The 18,767-nt window shown below is 36.0% G+C and overlaps 2 protein-coding genes and 1 long non-coding RNA gene across 5 annotated transcripts; 2 read left to right on the top strand and 1 right to left on the bottom strand.

Moving 5' to 3' along the window:
• The first annotated feature begins 7,978 nt into the window (after positions 1-7,978).
• Positions 7,979-10,182, top strand: LOC134250729 (uncharacterized). The gene is made up of 3 exons (XM_062733095.1): positions 7,979-8,130; positions 8,242-9,249; positions 9,471-10,182. Exons 1-3 carry the CDS (start codon positions 7,979-7,981, stop codon positions 10,180-10,182), a joined length of 1,872 nt encoding a protein of 623 aa, XP_062589079.1.
• LOC134250728 (uncharacterized protein K02A2.6-like) lies at positions 10,179-10,586 on the top strand. Its single transcript, XM_062733094.1, has one exon. The coding sequence runs from the start codon at positions 10,179-10,181 to the stop codon at positions 10,584-10,586; it is 408 nt and encodes a 135-aa protein (XP_062589078.1).
• Positions 10,587-13,001: 2,415 nt separating this feature from the next.
• Positions 13,002-17,398, bottom strand: LOC134250722 (uncharacterized). Of its 3 annotated transcripts, XR_009988576.1 has the most exons (5): positions 16,603-17,397; positions 14,236-14,308; positions 13,720-14,051; positions 13,484-13,540; positions 13,002-13,241 (listed from the first exon to the last, which is right to left on the bottom strand). It is a non-coding gene; the product is annotated as an uncharacterized LOC134250722 (long non-coding RNA). The 3 variants fall into 3 exon arrangements; XR_009988575.1 differs by having other exon boundaries at positions 13,720-14,308; positions 16,603-17,398; XR_009988574.1 differs by having other exon boundaries at positions 13,720-17,398.
• Positions 17,399-18,767: the final 1,369 nt, after the last annotated feature.

Raw genomic sequence — 18,767 nt, 5'->3', positions numbered from 1 at the left:
ATACAAACAGAGAGGACTACTGTCACAGAGACAGGTGTATATACAGATAATTAACAGTGTACCTACAGTACAGTATACAAACAGAGAGGACTACTGTCACAGAGACAGGTGTATATACAGATAATTAACAGTGTACCTACAGTACAGTATACAAACAGAGAGGACTACTGTCACAGAGACAGGTGTATATACAGATAATTAACAGTGTATCTACAGTACAGTATACAAACAGAGAGGACTACTGTCACAGAGACAGGTGTATATACAGATAATTAACAGTGTACCTACAGTACAGTATACAAACAGAGAGGACTACTGTCACAGAGACAGGTGTATATACAGATAATTAACAGTGTACCTACAGTACAGTATACAAACAGAGAGGACTACTGTCACAGAGACAGGTGTATATACAGATAATTAACAGTGTACCTACAGTACAGTATACAAACAGAGAGGACTACTGTCACAGAGACAGGTGTATATACAGATAATTAACAGTGTACCTACAGTACAGTATACAAACAGAGAGGACTACTGTCACAGAGACAGGTGTATATACAGATAATTAACAGTGTACCTACAGTACAGTATACAAACAGAGAGGACTACTGTCACAGAGACAGGTGTATATACAGATAATTAACAGTGTACCTACAGTACAGTATACAAACAGAGAGGACTACTGTCACAGAGACAGGTGTATATACAGATAATTAACAGTGTACCTACAGTACAGTATACAAACAGAGAGGACTACTGTCACAGAGACAGGTGTATATACAGATAATTAACAGTGTACCTACAGTACAGTATACAAACAGAGAGGACTACTGTCACAGAGACAGGTGTATATACAGATAATTAACAGTGTACCTACAGTACAGTATACAAACAGAGAGGACTACTGTCACAGAGACAGGTGTATATACAGATAATTAACAGTGTACCTACAGTACAGTATACAAACAGAGAGGACTACTGTCACAGAGACAGGTGTATATACAGATAATTAACAGTGTACCTACAGTACAGTATACAAACAGAGAGGACTACTGTCACAGAGACAGGTGTATATACAGATAATTAACAGTGTACCTACAGTACAGTATACAAACAGAGAGGACTACTGTCACAGAGACAGGTGTATATACAGATAATTAACAGTGTACCTACAGTACAGTATACAAACAGAGAGGACTACTGTCACAGAGACAGGTGTATATACAGATAATTAACAGTGTACCTACAGTACAGTATACAAACAGAGAGGACTACTGTCACAGAGACAGGTGTATATACAGATAATTAACAGTGTACCTACAGTACAGTATACAAACAGAGAGGACTACTGTCACAGAGACAGGTGTATATACAGATAATTAACAGTGTACCTACAGTACAGTATACAAACAGAGAGGACTACTGTCACAGAGACAGGTGTATATACAGATAATTAACAGTGTACCTACAGTACAGTATACAAACAGAGAGGACTACTGTCACAGAGACAGGTGTATATACAGATAATTAACAGTGTACCTACAGTACAGTATACAAACAGAGAGGACTACTGTCACAGAGACAGGTGTATATACAGATAATTAACAGTGTACCTACAGTACAGTATACAAACAGAGAGGACTACTGTCACAGAGACAGGTGTATATACAGATAATTAACAGTGTACCTACAGTACAGTATACAAACAGAGAGGACTACTGTCACAGAGACAGGTGTATATACAGATAATTAACAGTGTACCTACAGTACAGTATACAAACAGAGAGGACTACTGTCACAGAGACAGGTGTATATACAGATAATTAACAGTGTACCTACAGTACAGTATACAAACAGAGAGGACTACTGTCACAGAGACAGGTGTATATAAAGATAATTAACAGTGTACTACAGTATACACAGAGACTACTGTCACAGAGACAGGTGTATGTACAGATAGTTAACAGTGTACCTACAGTACAGTATACAAACAAAGAGGACTACTGTCACAAAGACAGGTGTATATACAGATAATTAACAGTGTACCTACAGTACAGTATACAAACAGAGAGGACTACTGTCACAGAGACAGGTGTATATACAGATAATTAACAGTGTACCTACAGTACAGTATACAAACAGAGAGGACTACTGTCACAGAGACAGGTGTATATACAGATAATTAACAGTGTACCTACAGTACAGTATACAAACAGAGAGGACTACTGTCTCAGAGACAGGTGTGTATACAGATAATTAACAGTGTACCTACAGTACAGTATACAAACAGAGAGGACTACTGTCACAGAGACAGGTGTATATACAGGTAATTAACAGTGTACCTACAGTACAGTATACAAACAGAGAGGACTACTGTCACAGAGACAGGTGTATATACAGATAATTAACAGTGTACCTACAGTACAGTATACAAACAGAGAGGACTACTGTCACAGAGACAGGTGTATATACAGATAATTAACAGTGTACCTACAGTACAGTATACAAACAGAGAGGACTACTGTCACAGAGACAGGTGTATATACAGATAATTAACAGTGTACCTACAGTACAGTATACAAACAGAGAGGACTACTGTCACAGAGACAGGTGTATATACAGATAATTAACAGTGTACCTACAGTACAGTATACAAACAGAGAGGACTACTGTCACAGAGACAGGTGTATATACAGATAATTAACAGTGTACCTACAGTACAGTATACAAACAGAGAGGACTACTGTCACAGAGACAGGTGTATATACAGATAATTAACAGTGTACCAACAGTACAGTATACAAGCAGAGAGGACTACTGTCACAGAGACAGGTGTATATACAGATAATTAACAGTGTACCTACAGTACAGTATACAAACAGAGAGGACTACTGTCACAGAGACAGGTGTATATACAGATAATTAACAGTGTACCTACAGTACAGTATACAAACAGAGAGGACTACTGTCACAGAGACAGGTGTATATACAGATAATTAACAGTGTACCTACAGTACAGTATACAAACAGAGAGGACTACTGTCACAGAGACAGGTGTATATACAGATAATTAACAGTGTACCTACAGTACAGTATACAAACAGAGAGGACTACTGTCACAGAGACAGGTGTATATACAGATAATTAACAGTGTACCTACAGTACAGTATACAAACAGAGAGGACTACTGTCACAGAGACAGGTGTATATACAGATAATTAACAGTGTACCTACAGTACAGTATACAAACAGAGAGGACTACTGTCACAGAGACAGGTGTATATACAGATAATTAACAGTGTACCTACAGTACAGTATACAAACAGAGAGGACTACTGTCACAGAGACAGGTGTATATACAGATAATTAACAGTGTACCTACAGTACAGTATACAAACAGAGAGGACTACTGTCACAGAGACAGGTGTATATACAGATAATTAACAGTGTACCTACAGTACAGTATACAAACAGAGAGGACTACTGTCACAGAGACAGGTGTATATACAGATAATTAACAGTGTACCTACAGTACAGTATACAAACAGAGAGGACTACTGTTACAGAGACAGGTGTATATACAGATAATTAACAGTGTACCTACAGTACAGTATACAAACAGAGAGGACTACTGTCACAGAGACAGGTGTATATACAGATAATTAACAGTGTACCTACAGTACAGTATACAAACAGAGAGGACAACTGTCACAGAGACAGGTGTATATACAGATAATTGACAGCGTACCTACAGTACAGTGTACAGACAGAGAGGACTATTGTCACAGAGACAGGTGTATATACAGATAATTAACAGTGTCCTACAGTACAGTACACAAACAGAGAGGACTACTGTCACAGAGACAGGTGTATATACAGATAATTAACAGTGTACCTACAGTACAGTATACAAACAGAGAGGACTACTGTCACAGAGACAGGTGTATATACAGATAATTAACAGTGTACCTACAGTACAGTATACAAACAGAGAGGACTACTGTCACAGAGACAGGTGTATATACAGATAATTAACAGTGTACCTACAGTACAGTATACAAACAGAGAGGACTACTGTCACAGAGACAGGTGTATATACAGATAATTAACAGTGTACCTACAGTACAGTATACAAACAGAGAGGACTACTGTCACAGAGACAGGTGTATATACAGATAATTAACAGTGTACCTACAGTACAGTATACAAACAGAGAGGACTACTGTCACAGAGACAGGTGTATATACAGATAATTAACAGTGTACCTACAGTACAGTATACAAACAGAGAGGACTACTGTCACAGAGACAGGTGTATATACAGATAATTAACAGTGTACCTACAGTACAGTATATAAACAGAGAGGAGACTACAGTCACAGAGACAGGTGTATATACAGATAATTAACAGTGTACCTACAGTACAGTATACAGACAGAGAGGACTACTGTCACAGAGACAGGTGTATATACAGATAATTAACAGAGTATCTACAGTACAGTATACAGACAGAGAGGACTACTGTCACAGAGACAGGTGTATATACAGATAATTAACAGTGTACCTACAGTACAGTATACAAACAGAGAGGACTACTGTCACAGAGACAGGTGTATATACAGATAATTAACAGTGTACCTACAGTACAGAATACAAACAGAGAGGACTACTGTCACAGAGACAGGTGTATACACAGATAATTAACAGTGTACCTACATTACAGAATACAAACAGAGAGGACTACTGACACAGAGACAGGTGTATATACAGATAATTAACAGTGTACCTACAGTACAGTATACAAACAGAGAGGACTACTGTCACAGAGACAGGTGTATATACAGATAATTAACAGTGTACCTACAGTACAGTATACAAAAAGAGAGGACTACTGTCACAGAGACAGGTGAATACAGATAATTAACAGTGTACCTACAGTACAGTATACAAACAGAGAGGACTACTGTCACAGAGACAGGTGTATAAACAGATAATTAACAGTGTACCTACAGTACAGTATACAAAAAGAGAGGACTACTGTCACAGAGACAGGTGTATATACAGATAATTAACAGTGTACCTACAGTACAGTATACAAACAGAGAGGACTACTGTCACAGAGACAGGTGTATATACAGATAATTAACAGTGTACCTACAGTACAGTATACAAACAGAGAGGACTACTGTCACAGAGACAGGTGTATATACAGATAATTAACAGTGTACCTACAGTACAGTATACAAACAGAGAGGACTACTGTCACAGAGACAGGTGTATATACAGATAATTAACAGTGTACCTACAGTACAGTATACAAACAGAGAGGACTACTGTCACAGAGACAGGTGTATATACAGATAATTAACAGTGTACCTACAGTACAGTATACAAACAGAGAGGACTACTGTCACAGAGACAGGTGTATATACAGATAATTAACAGTGTACCTACAGTACAGTATACAAACAGAGAGGACTACTGTCACAGAGACAGGTGTATATACAGATAATTAACAGTGTACCTACAGTACAGTATACAAACAGAGAGGACTACTGTCACAGAGACAGGTGTATATACAGATAATTAACAGTGTACCTACAGTACAGTATACAAACAGAGAGGACTACTGTCACAGAGACAGGTGTATATACAGATAATTAACAGTGTACCTACAGTACAGTATACAAACAGAGAGGACTACTGTCACAGAGACAGGTGTATATACAGATAATTAACAGTGTACCTACAGTACAGTATACAAACAGAGAGGACTACTGTCACAGAGACAGGTGTATATACAGATAATTAACAGTGTACCTACAGAAACAGGACAGGTGTATATACAGATAATTAACAGTGTACCTACAGTACAGTATACAAACAGAGAGGACTACTGTCACAGAGACAGGTGTATATACAGATAATTAACAGTGTACCTACAGTACAGTATACAAACAGAGAGGACTACTGTCACAGAGACAGGTGTATATACAGATAATTAACAGTGTACCTACAGTACAGTATACAAACAGAGAGGACTACTGTCACAGAGACAGGTGTATATACAGATAATTAACAGTGTACCTACAGTACAGTATACAAACAGAGAGGACTACTGTCACAGAGACAGGTGTATATACAGATAATTAACAGTGTACCTACAGTACAGTATACAAACAGAGAGGACTACTGTCACAGAGACAGGTGTATATACAGATAATTAACAGTGTACCTACAGTACAGTATACAAACAGAGAGGACTACTGTCACAGAGACAGGTGTATATACAGATAATTAACAGTGTACCTACAGTACAGTATACAAACAGAGAGGAGACTACTGTCACAGAGACAGGTGTATATACAGATAATTAACAGTGTACCTACAATGCAGTATACAAACAGTAATACTACTGGGAAAAGGGGGATAACGAGTGGTGGACAATATCTCTATAGTAAATTATAAAACAGAAATAAATTCAACTTCCATATATATTTATGCTGCAAGTACCCCTTGCATTGTCCTTATAAAGGTAATCTGAAAAACCAAAGCTTTATCCCTTCACTGCCTTAATAAAGCCTCGTGCATGTATTCTGACCATCTAAAATCATTGTGACGTCATGTATATTGCTTTGTTTATGCCATGGTGTCAGAGTTTCAACTGCACAGATGTGCATAAATCTAGCGAAAATCGATAGCTTTAGACCTTCAAGGGTAAAGAATATGTTGAAAGATAACAAAAATACATAATAGCTGTCTTGAAATATATGAGATATTTCGGCTCGGATAGAAAACGTAAGAGGGTTTGGCAAGCCTCGCCCTCTTTCACATTTTCTTTTCCTCGCCTAAATATATTTTATATTTCAAGGCAGTCACCATGTATTTTATATCCCCTCCCCCGCGTTATTAAGGAATTTCTTTTTTTTTTTTTACTGTTAATATTTCATAATTGTACATCTTGCGAAGTAAAAAGGACATGATACTTGCACATGAAGATTGGAAATATTTAGAGTGTTTTAAATATGAGAAATGTCATAAGGAATTTTTATCATCGCTATTGATTTGAAAATAAACGAGGGCTGTTCAAAAATTACGCGGACTTGTTGGACTGAAAAAATATTTTACGACATGATGGGGCAAAATGTCACACATAATATAAAAGCATCTTTACTGATATGGTCTTTAAAATTTCATATCAAAATGATATAAATTGGTATCGATCTTGAGTGATTTATCAGGACATATCATTAAGTCACGGAGCAGCAAAATCTTCGACGTCACAGGTATTATAAAAAGAATGTGTGATTGAGCTTTCATTTTCTCAACATTTTACCAGAAGCACCTGTACAGTTTAAATTACCTCACTTACTCAATATCCAAACACCATTTCTTGTCAAGCTTAAAATCTATTAAACAAGGAGAGAATATTCTTTTTTGTTTTAAAAATGCTGGTATTTATGAGATATAGTATGATATCGGCGACTCTCAATCACGTTCTTTACAGTCTGGATAAAGTTTTCGTTGATAATTGTCTTTCCGTCCTCCAGTATGGCATCTTTACAGAGGTCAAACGGTCTAAAATTTCATTTTGCTATTTGTGTACGAATGTCACGAATACTCTAGCTTACTAAATGTTTAATTATGCATATTTTTTATCTATGTTGGCGAATTCTCGAGCATTACACGCAATTTAACATAAGTGTGGAGCGCCATCAATTCAGAATTCATTTTTACAGTCGTTTTCACGGGAATCGCATCGGAGAAAAATCACCATAATTCTGTTAGTGTGACAGTATCTGTATCTAAGAACAGTAACTCTTATACTGATGTCATATGTAAATGTGTAAATGTTATAATAAAGTTATCTTCCTTGTTATTCATGATGATGCTGCACGTGTTGTAATAAACTAGTTCTCAATCCCATCTTGATTCTGTTTGTGCTTCATGGTGTCAGAAGAAAAAAAAATTGAAAAATGGATCGGTTACCGCTGCCATCCGGACTTAACCTTACTAGAAACTTAGCGGAGAACTGGAGAAGATTCGAACAGCAGTACGATGCTTACGCTGTAGCGAGCGGTGTCGCAAGCAAAGGAGACAAAGTCCAGGGGATGACCCTACTCCACGTGTTAGGACCGGACGCCATTGATGTCTACAACACATTCACGTGGACGGAAAACGACGATAAGACTAAGGTAGCAGATATCAAAAAGAAATTTTAGGAATATTGCAATCCTAGGAAAAATGTAACCTACGAGAGGCACAGTTTTAACACAAGATCTCAGAAGGAGGGAGAACCGGTCGACGCATTTGTGACTGAGCTCAAACAAAAGGCAAGTGTATGTGAATTTGGTGAACTGAGAGATTCTTTAATAAGACATCGAATCGTTTATGGAATTCGAAGTGATACTGTGTGTGCCAGATTGTTACGAGAACAAGAACTCACACTGCAGAGTGTCATAGACATTTGTAGGGCAGCGGAAGTGTCGGAATCGCAGCTCCGAGAAATGGGAGACGAGAAAAACGTTCACGCAGTCAGAGACAAGAAGCAGAGATACACACAAAAGGATGCACAACCCCAACATAAAGGTCAGTGTAAATACTGTGGATTAGATCATCGTAAGGGGCCAGATCATTGTCCAGCTTATGGAAAATCATGTAATAAGTGTAATCAGAAGAACCATTTCGCAGTCGTGTGCAAGTCTAAGATGAGGACACATCCTGTGAAACACAGAAACCCAAGAAAAGCAAAATTTCATCATATTGAAGAGAGCTGTGAAGACTCAGATGATGACTTTTTCATGTATTCTATTGACACACACAAGGATGATGATTGGACAGTGAAGCTACTAGTCAATGATGCAAAACCTATTAACTTTAAAATTGACACTGGAGCCCAGTGCAATGTCATGAGTCTTAAAGCGTGCAAGTATGCCAACATTGACACTAAACAGTTAATGCGTAGCAACAGTAAATTAGTTTCCTACTCTGGACATGCCGTTAAAGCCTGTGGAAAAGTACTTACGTCCGTGAGACACAAGGACCAGTATTTTCTTCTAGAAATACAGATTGTTGATGATGACGTCCAACCTGTTCTCGGACTCAAGTCCAGCATTGACTTGAAATTAAAGAATCGTGTGCATACAGTGAAGAAGAATCAAAGTACTAAAAGTGCAGAAGGACTGTTGAAAGAATATGATCATTTATTTCATGGAATTGGATGTCTTCCAGGAAATATGACATCAAGGTTGATTTCAGCATACCACCAGTAGTTGCACCACCTCGGAGAATACTACATACTTTGAAGGACAAAGTTTAAGAAGAACTACAGAGGATGGAATCTATGAAGATAATCTCGAAAGTGGAAACCCCAACTCAGTGGGTCAGCCCTATTGTAATCGTCAAGAAACCAAATGGGAAAGTCAGGATTTGTTTGGATCTGCGATAACTGAATAAGGCTATTTTAAGGGAACACTATCCACTTAAGACCGTGGAGGAAGTGGCTGCTAACCTTAAGCATGCGAAGCATTTTACAACTCTGGATGCCGCTTCAGGATTCTATCAAATACAGCTGACCGAGGAGAGTTCGTGGCTTGCCACATTCAATACACCGTTTGGAAGATTTAACTTCGAGAGACTTCCGTTTGGAATATCGTCAGCGCCGGAAGTGTTTCAGAGGGCCATGTCTCATGTATTTGAAAATCAGCCTTGTGAAGTGATTGCAGATGACATTTTGATTTGGGCAGATAGTGAACAGGAACACTTAGAAAAGCTAAGTCAAATACTGAAGAGAGCTGAGGATGTTGGATTACTTTTCAAAAAAGACAAGTGCAAAGTAAACAAATCAGAAGTTGAGTATGTAGGACATGTTTTCAGTTCAGATGGTGTGAAGCCCAGTGGTGAAAAAATCAAAGCAATTCTAGCAATTCCAGCACCGGAAAACAAGAAGGAACTACAGCGATTCATGGGGATGATCAATTACTTAGGAAAGTTTATTCCAAACTTGTCTACCAGGAATCAATCACTCAGACAGTTGCTAGAAACCGACGTCGCATGGCACTGGAGTGAAGAACAGGAAAAAGCCTTTAATGATCTAAAGGGAGCAATAACATCAACGCCGACATTGAAATATTTCGACGTTAATGAGGATGTCAAACTTTCCGTTGATGCTTCGTCATGAAAATTCTACACAGCAGTCACCTGGGACAAGAGAAATGTATAAAGCAAGCTAAATCAACATTGTTTTGGCCAGGAATAATCATGCAGTTGAAGGACATAATAGAACAGTGCAACATTTGCAACCGCTACAGAAATGCGCAGCAAAAGGAGCCAATGATACCACATCAGATCCCAAATCGTCCTTGGCAGAAAGTTGCAGCGGACATTATGTTTTTTGGGAACACAAGATACTTGATAACCGTTGACTACTTCTCAAAGTTCATAGAAGTCAACCGCTTACAAGATGGGAAAGCCGCCACCGTTATCAACATTCTGAAGCAACACTTTGCTCGATTAGGAATCCCTGAAGAGTTCATTTGTGACAATGGACCGGAATTCGCAAACCATGAATTCAAAAACTTTTAGAAGGAATATGACTTCCGTCATATTACATCTTCGCCGAGATATCCACAGAGCAACGGTATGGCTGAAAGAGCTGTACAGACCATCAAAAACCTGTTTAGGAAGGCACAAGATGACCACAAGGATCCGTATATTGCGCTTATCGAGTTGAGGAATTCAGAAATACCAGGAGTAAAACTTTCATCAGCACAGCTTCTATTTGGACGAACCACAAGGACACTTGTACCAACCGTCAAATCCAAATTGCGACCGATGGGATTTAACTCAGAACTTGTTCGCGAGGAACTCCAGAACATTTAAGATGCACAAAAGTCTCTTTACGACCGCAATTCAAAACCTCTTAAACCTCTTGACAACGGAGATGTAGTACGTGTTAGGATTCCAGGACAGTCTATCAAAACACCAGGGAGAATCGTTAGACCTGCAGAAACACCGAGATCGTATTTTGTACAACAAGGGAATACCACCGTGAGGAGGACCTTATCAAAACGAAAGAACTGAGCACGGAACAACCAGTAGATACCGAAGAGTCTGTTAACAGTCACTGTGATTTGTTTTGTGATAATTCTAACCGTGTGGATGGTCCGTCTATCAATTCTGGAGACGAAACAACTAGTGTTACCACATCGAGTGGTCGGGTCATCAAAGCACCTCGTAGGCTGGTGACGGAGTGTTAATTCAAACAGTTAAAGTGAATTTCTGAATCTGATGTGTACATTTATTGTTCATTTTGTAGTTCAGTTTTGTTAGTTGTAGTTAAACAAAAAAAGTAGAAATATTGAGAGCTGTTTTATTATAATGATAAAATGCAAATTTATTTCAAATAAAATTTAAACAAACATTTTGCAGTTAACTTAAAAGGGGATATGTGACAGTATCTGTATCTAAGAATTGTAACTCTTATGCTGATGTCATATGTAAATGTGTAAATGTTATAATAGACTTATCTTCCTTGTTATTCATGATGTGCTGCACATGTTGTAATAAACTAATTCTCAATGCTATCTTGACTCTGTTTGTGCTACAGTTAGTACTTAAAATATCATGTCAGAAATTTAAATACATAATAATGGAACAATTTAAAGAAGCATCTGAGGAAATTGTCGAAAAATAATGAGTTAAATTTTGGATCTCGCATGTTTTGGCTTCAAATTTTTTTCTTGCTCCGTACCTCTTCATCAACAGTATCAACATACCTACAATTTTCGAAAATCATTTTGCCCAAAACTCATTGGAATATTAAAGATACATATTTCTGTGAAATTTCATAACTATACGACGTCTGTAAGAGTAAATATTAACACAGTCCGCGTAATTTTTGAACAGCCCTCGTAGAGCTCTAAATACAAGAAGATCCCAAAAGTAATAATTGTGCTTCTTATATACGGAGTTTTTCAAAATATTTGTAAGATTATTTTCCAGTTATTTTTTAATAACTCTCTGCAATAATTATACAGAAGGTATTAATAAATGCTGGACATATCATAAATAGTCTTCACATCTTATGCACAGCGGAAGTTTTCAGATTTGATTTAAACATACATTCTTAGAATTTTTACTACTGCGCTGATTGTTATGTAGAAATATGTTGATACATTGTGGCTACAACCAAAACATGAGGGTATAAATTGAACAATTCTGAATTCGAACTATCTGAGGATGCTTCTATTCAAAGACATGTATTAATTCTATTGTTCTAAAAAAAAAAACAAGAATCTCCTTTACATTTCCATGTCAAGCTTTATGGCTTTGTGACCCATCCTTCCTCTGAATGGTTATACTTTGACCGAATTGGAATCTCTATAACCTGAGGATAATTCAACCCAAGTTTTAACATTACTGGCCCAAGGTTACTTCAGAAGATTTTTTTTCAGTTATTTTCACTATTTTTTTACTTATCCTAAATTAAAACATTGCTGTGACGTCAAGCCTTTGTTCTTGCAGTCTAAAAATTTACCTGTAGCCATAATAATAATTACCAGTCTGATAATGTATTGTCGGACGGCAATGATAACAAAATGATAACAAAAGATAAAAAATGTTCCCCAAAAAATATTTCACCACCGTACCCCTGTCCTGCTAAACGAAACGACTGCCATTGAATGAATGAAATTAATGAAACAAGAGTTCACTCACTTATTTTTACCGTTCACTCATTTCTTTTATCTACTTATCAGACGGGTAGAAAGCAATGGATGCCTGAACTCCCATTGTGTTATTATCAGACTCCTCCAGGTAACTTTAGGACATTTAAATGGCAATGTTTTAAGCAAGATATATGCCTCAAACTATTTTATATGTAAAATTATCAGACAGTTTTCGGCCCTAACGGGCCTCAAACAATCTGATAATTTTACATATAGAACAGTATTCGGCATATATCTATTACTTATCTCCTAATGGAAAAGAGTACGGCCCTTCAATTAAACTTGACTCTCCTTCACTCAAGGATACTTTGTGCCATGTTTGATCGTAGTTGGTCTTGTGGTTTTGGAAAAGAAGATAAAATTGAGAAAACCTGACAACGACGACAGACATCGGACAAATTTCGATCAAAAAATTTCAATTAGCCTTCGGCTCAGAAAAGCTTCAACTTAAATTCACCTGTAAAATTGGGATGTCCTCTTCTTTCCGAAACCACACTTTAAAATACAACACCTGGAACCAGACAAAAATGAGTAAATGGCATAAATTCTTCATTATACTTTTAAAAACGATATAAAGAACAATCAGTCAAAACTGTTGCATGTTTTCTGAAACATCCTGTAGTATTACTCAATTATTAGATTTTTTGTAATTCCTATATAAATGTATATTTATATTTTGATAGATTAATTTTAAAAATTATTTGATTATATTGATAATATATCCCCCGTATATTCGGAAAGATAGTCAGAAACCTGTGGACAAGCAATTTCTTCATTTACAGTTACCGTATACAGCACATCTTTGGAAATCTGTCAAAATAAGATCATTATACATTTAGTATATATTTCTGTAAAACAAACTTAGAATTATACTTTCTGCGATAGATATAGACATATGAATGTAATTGTTGTAATAATCCTGTAAAAATGATATTTTAGATTCTAAATGTATGGCTTTATCTTCTCCAAATATCAAGAAATATGTTAACCTGTTTACGATCGTAATTATCTTCACATTCTAAAAAGTTGACATCTCATTCTGTGATAACTGTCAAAATTAACAAAACAAATAAAAAAAATAAATAAATGAACACAGTACAGAGTTATGGTTATTGGTAAAATTATTCATCCTATTCGACTGGCGATTCTTAAGTTTGAAAAAAGCAAACTTTTCTAGGTTTTTGACTAAAGTAAGGGTCTAAGTATTTTATGACGCATTTGTATGTGTCTCCTTGAAATGTTTAGGAACAAATTTCACAAACTTTGAATTTTTCCACGGAAGTCTTATCACACCAACGTCATATAGCACATCCTTGGAAATCTGTCAAAATAAACTTAAAATAAACTAAATATGCATTTAATATATTTTTTGTAAAATAAACGGCTTATATAAGAACAAAACAATTTTTGTTTTAGATATATGAATATAATTGTTGTAATTAGTCTGAGCTTTTAAGATTCTAGTGTATTTCTTTATCTTCTTCAAATATAAAGAAAATGTAAACCTGTGCATAATGGTGAATGTAATAAGGTATCTTCACAATGCACTATAACCTTGACATCATATTTTGTGGTAGGCTGTCAAAATTTACAAAACCAATTCAAACAAATTTGATTATTGTTTAAATTAAGTTTAAAATTTATTTCAGTGACTCATCATACCAAACATGCAATTTGATAAAGATTAGTTTTAAAAAAAGGGGGAGCTTAGAATTATTTATTTGATATATTTCCTTTTTCTGTTCTTTTTGCTTTGTATTTCCTCTAGCAAGGCTTTCACCTGAAATTCAAGGAATGGCCAATTGCACCAAAATAATGTACCATATTTGTAAAAAATAAAATTAAGCCTTGTGGTGTTTCACTAGTCAGGTGCTGTACTAACGCAACTATTCAGGTTTCAGACAAAGCTAAGTTTTTGCTATTTCCCCGCGTGAAAAGCGGGAGGGTATGTATAGTATGTGTGTCCGTCCGTATGTAAGACAGTCCGTACGTTTGTCAGTCTGTCTGTTACGCTTTGGGATACTAATCCTTTATTCTCAACTCCTCCCATACCACTGAATGAAATTTGATAATATTCACAGAAATTTATCATATATTGCCGTTGTGCACCTAATATTTAACTCTCTGATCTGACACATACTCCGTTTTTTATTTTAGGTGTCTCACAACAAAACATGGACCCTGCCATTATATTCATTGCTCACAGTACCTCTAGTTTTATATCATTTTAAAAATCCCCAAGATGTAACAAATTCATCAGCTATTGTACAGGCTTTTGATGAAATGTTATGAGTATAGACTATAGATGTGGGATTTAATTAAGTACGTGAGTTATATCTCAATTGCAATTCCGAGTTTGCAGCAACTTCATTAGGATTATTTATTTATTATTTTTAAGAGATCGATCTTGGTATGAACCCATAATTTAATAATTATAATTAGTTACATGTAATATCAATGTTTAGAAAATGCACAGTTCGAGCAAAGGACTTTATTTAAATCTGCTATGGAATAAACATGTTGGGACCAATCAATAAAATGGAAAATAATACCCCATGCTTTTAATAAATGAAGTTTGGGGTATAATAAGATATCTTGGATGGAATAAAACTTGCATTGCAAACAAGATCATTAATTTTTATTTTGTTCATCAATATAATAAATCCGAGTAAAGATACTTCTTTAAAGAGATGAGATCATTTTTAGAGTTTCTTTGAGATATGGCATGAAGATAAGAACATTATGAAAGATTTTATTACGTACCCACCCCCTGTCATCCCCCACTGAAACTCTTATCAAGAGGCCCATGGGCCGCAACGCGCACCTTTGTAAGTGGCAATGCTGTTCTCAGGTTTTCCCATTTCAATACCTGTTGTAGACCTACCCTTCGCCCGGGGGACATGATTTACAGTATTAAGAATTAACATTTCCCAGGTTAAGTTTCAGCTTTCTTGGCCCAGTGGTTTTTGAGAAGACTTTCAAAGACTTGAGCTAAATATTTCAATGTAAAACTTGGTTTAATTACTGTGGCCCTGTCCCTCCCCAAGGTTCATTATTTGAACAATTTAGAATCTAGTACACTACTCAAGGAGTGATCCATATAAGTGTAAGGTTTTCCCCTATATTTTTCAATGCAAAACTTTGATTTCCAATTTTGGCTCTGGCTTATTCCTGGTGTTCAAGGGTTCGAAATTGAAAATCTGCACTATCGAGCATGCTTCCAAATAACTTTCAGCTTTCCTAATCCAGTGGTTTCTTAAAAGATTTTTCAAAAATGTTCACATATATTTGAATGTAAAATTTGATTCACTTGTTTTTTGAATAAAACTGAAAGGACATGCGGACGTTCATGTTTACAATGACTTTTTTTGCTGTACTTAAAACGTGTGCTCCGAGACGATCCCTAAACAGACCGGAACTTCATATCAGCCGGAAATGGGGAAAACAATTAGTAATTTGAGAAACCATGTGGGTATTTTTGAAATTTGTCAGTCAATGTTAATTCAAAGGACCATTTTTAAAATAAAAAAAAATTACTGTTGAATTGAATGCTTTTAATACACAGATTTATGTAATATAAAATGACGTGACCTCTAATTGGGGACTTCCTTGTTTGTTAATTTCCTTGTTCATGTTACTCAGAATAATGTTATTGTGTGAGCAAATTATAACAACTTCTTTTATTAAATCAAAATGATCTGATTAGAAATGCTTACTTACAAAAATGGTTAAAATAAATTTAAATCAACAAATTCATATGTATATCGGTATAATCGATTGTACTAGAATCAAGTAAAATTATCTCCCTTGTTCATTCTACTCTTGTCTACTGTAAACAAATAAAACAAAAGTATTGTCGAAGTAATACTTACTTTCTTTGTAGACCTCCCAATTCAAGAAGCTCTCACTATAGTATTGTTTTCTATAGTGAATCAATGATAGTGTTTTTCTTCTTTCCTTGAACTATTCAACGTCTGACAGTGAGTCCAATCGTATCATCTCGGGCATTTCCGTCAAACCTCAGAAAAACAACTTCGAATGTACAAGCATCTTAGGAATGTATACATCTTCCTGGTTTTTAAACATTTGATACTAGGATCTAATTTTTTTCTTTTTGCCACAAGTTGACAGTATATTTTAGTTGATATCTTTACATTTAACAAAGTTTAACTCCATAATCCATAGATAAGAGGTCCTCCTATATTTATTGCAAAGTTTGAGAAAAAAGGGGTGTAATGTTGTCTACTTAATACATTCGAAATCGTTTTTTCCGCTAGTCAGGAAAGGCCTGAAGAGTTCCTATTGCTTGTTGGTTTTGATCTTCGAAACAATGAATTTTATTTCTTATTTAGAGTCAAATTTTATATAGTTGATTGATTGTGTGCTGTTTGATTTTCCATTAAAAATTTCTTAAATCATATAAAGATGTCGCGGTGGCCGGAAGAAGACTTCAATTTTAGAGTTATACCAGTCACTTTCGTTCAAGATTGATATGGGTTCTTTGTAGTGACACGTGACCTAGTAGATAACTGAGACTGCTCAATATAACTAATTCGCCTGTCTAGGTGTGGCATTTAGACATGTTGTAAATCACGACATTATGCATATGATGTCACATGGCTTCAAGGTTGACATAGCAAGATATTTGCCAAGTTGACAGGAAAGCTCGGACTATTAAAAATTGTTTAGATGGCCACATACCAAGATATTTGCCCCAGGACATCCCTGGAGTATTATGTCACCCGGTGCAGAAGACAGAGGGTGATATAACATTAAAAAAAGGTTTTCCTGTCACTGAGTAGAAAATATTCTGGTATGGTCACCCGAGAAGTCATATGGTAGATCTAAATGTAATATAAAAACATTTAAAATCAAAAATCTTCTTAATCATTCAAGTTTAGGCAAATACCTGTCAAATTGCGTTAATTTTGCTACGTTGTTAACGTTTGCTTAAAAACCGACGTGTTTCCCCACCTGGCGAGGTCCTGTTAGGATCTGGGTTAGAACAGGTCCTCAGTACCCCCTTGCTTGTCGTGAAAGGCGGCTAAATGAGGAGGTGCTTCGGAAGAGACGGTATGAACCTAAACCCCGTGTCACAGCAGGTGTGGCACGATAAAGATCCCTCCCTGCTCAAAGGCTGTAAGTGCCGAGCATAGGCCTAAATTTGCAGCTCTTCATCGGCAATGGTGACGTCTCCATATAAAGGAATTATTCTGGAGAGGGACGTAAAACAGTATACAATCAATCAACCAACCGGCGAGTCTCAGCTATACAGGTAGAGTAAGCAGTTTAGATAACCCTAAGAAAAACATATTATAGTTTTGAAAACTTTGTCACTTTGAAAAAAAAAATGGCGAAAACTTTAACACTTATATTCCCTATAGTTAACTACAATTTTTTTATTAAGGAACCCCAAGCTTATCTGCAACAACGCAACCATGTTCTAAGTAATTAACCTTTTGATTCAATCCTCTTTTGTGAAATGTGTACCTGTAAAAACATAAATACTACAGTTCAATTTATTAAAACCTTTAGTTATCCTTTTATCCTTTTAATTAATACTTGTCCATTGGAACAACAGTTCAGTTTACACTTGTCTATCCTGGAAAATTGATGTACAATTCTGTTTTCACTGTCTTATGTTTATACATCTGCTTATCATTAATTCATGTTTCACGCTAAAATTAAAAAATAAAAATCGACAACATATCCTGCTGATTACATACAATGATAATTCACAATGCTACACAAACACTTAATAAACTTCCTTTAACAGTTAGACCACACATTAATGATTTGTATCTTAAAATTGATAAGCCCTGTGTTTGTCCGCCTCAAAATACTATTGACATAAATAAATCACTTAAAGAGTCACTTTTGTATTTCGGAAGTTAATAATTGTAAACACTAGTACATGTATACCAATGGTCGAACATCCATCCACATACAAACTGTTTGTGCGTAAACAGGATTTGTCTTAAATTGAGTTCTCATACTTGTATGCGTATGAACTTTTGTGATTTTCTAGGTTCTTTAT

This window comes from Saccostrea cucullata, unplaced genomic scaffold (assembly GCF_032062105.1).
Source record: "Saccostrea cucullata isolate Sc308-1 unplaced genomic scaffold, CSIRO_AGI_Scuc_v1 ctg4643, whole genome shotgun sequence".
NCBI classification, from domain to species: Eukaryota; Metazoa; Mollusca; class Bivalvia; order Ostreida; family Ostreidae; genus Saccostrea; species Saccostrea cuccullata.
Note: the sequence above shows the minus strand (reverse complement) of the source record. Positions and strands in the feature narration are given on the sequence as shown.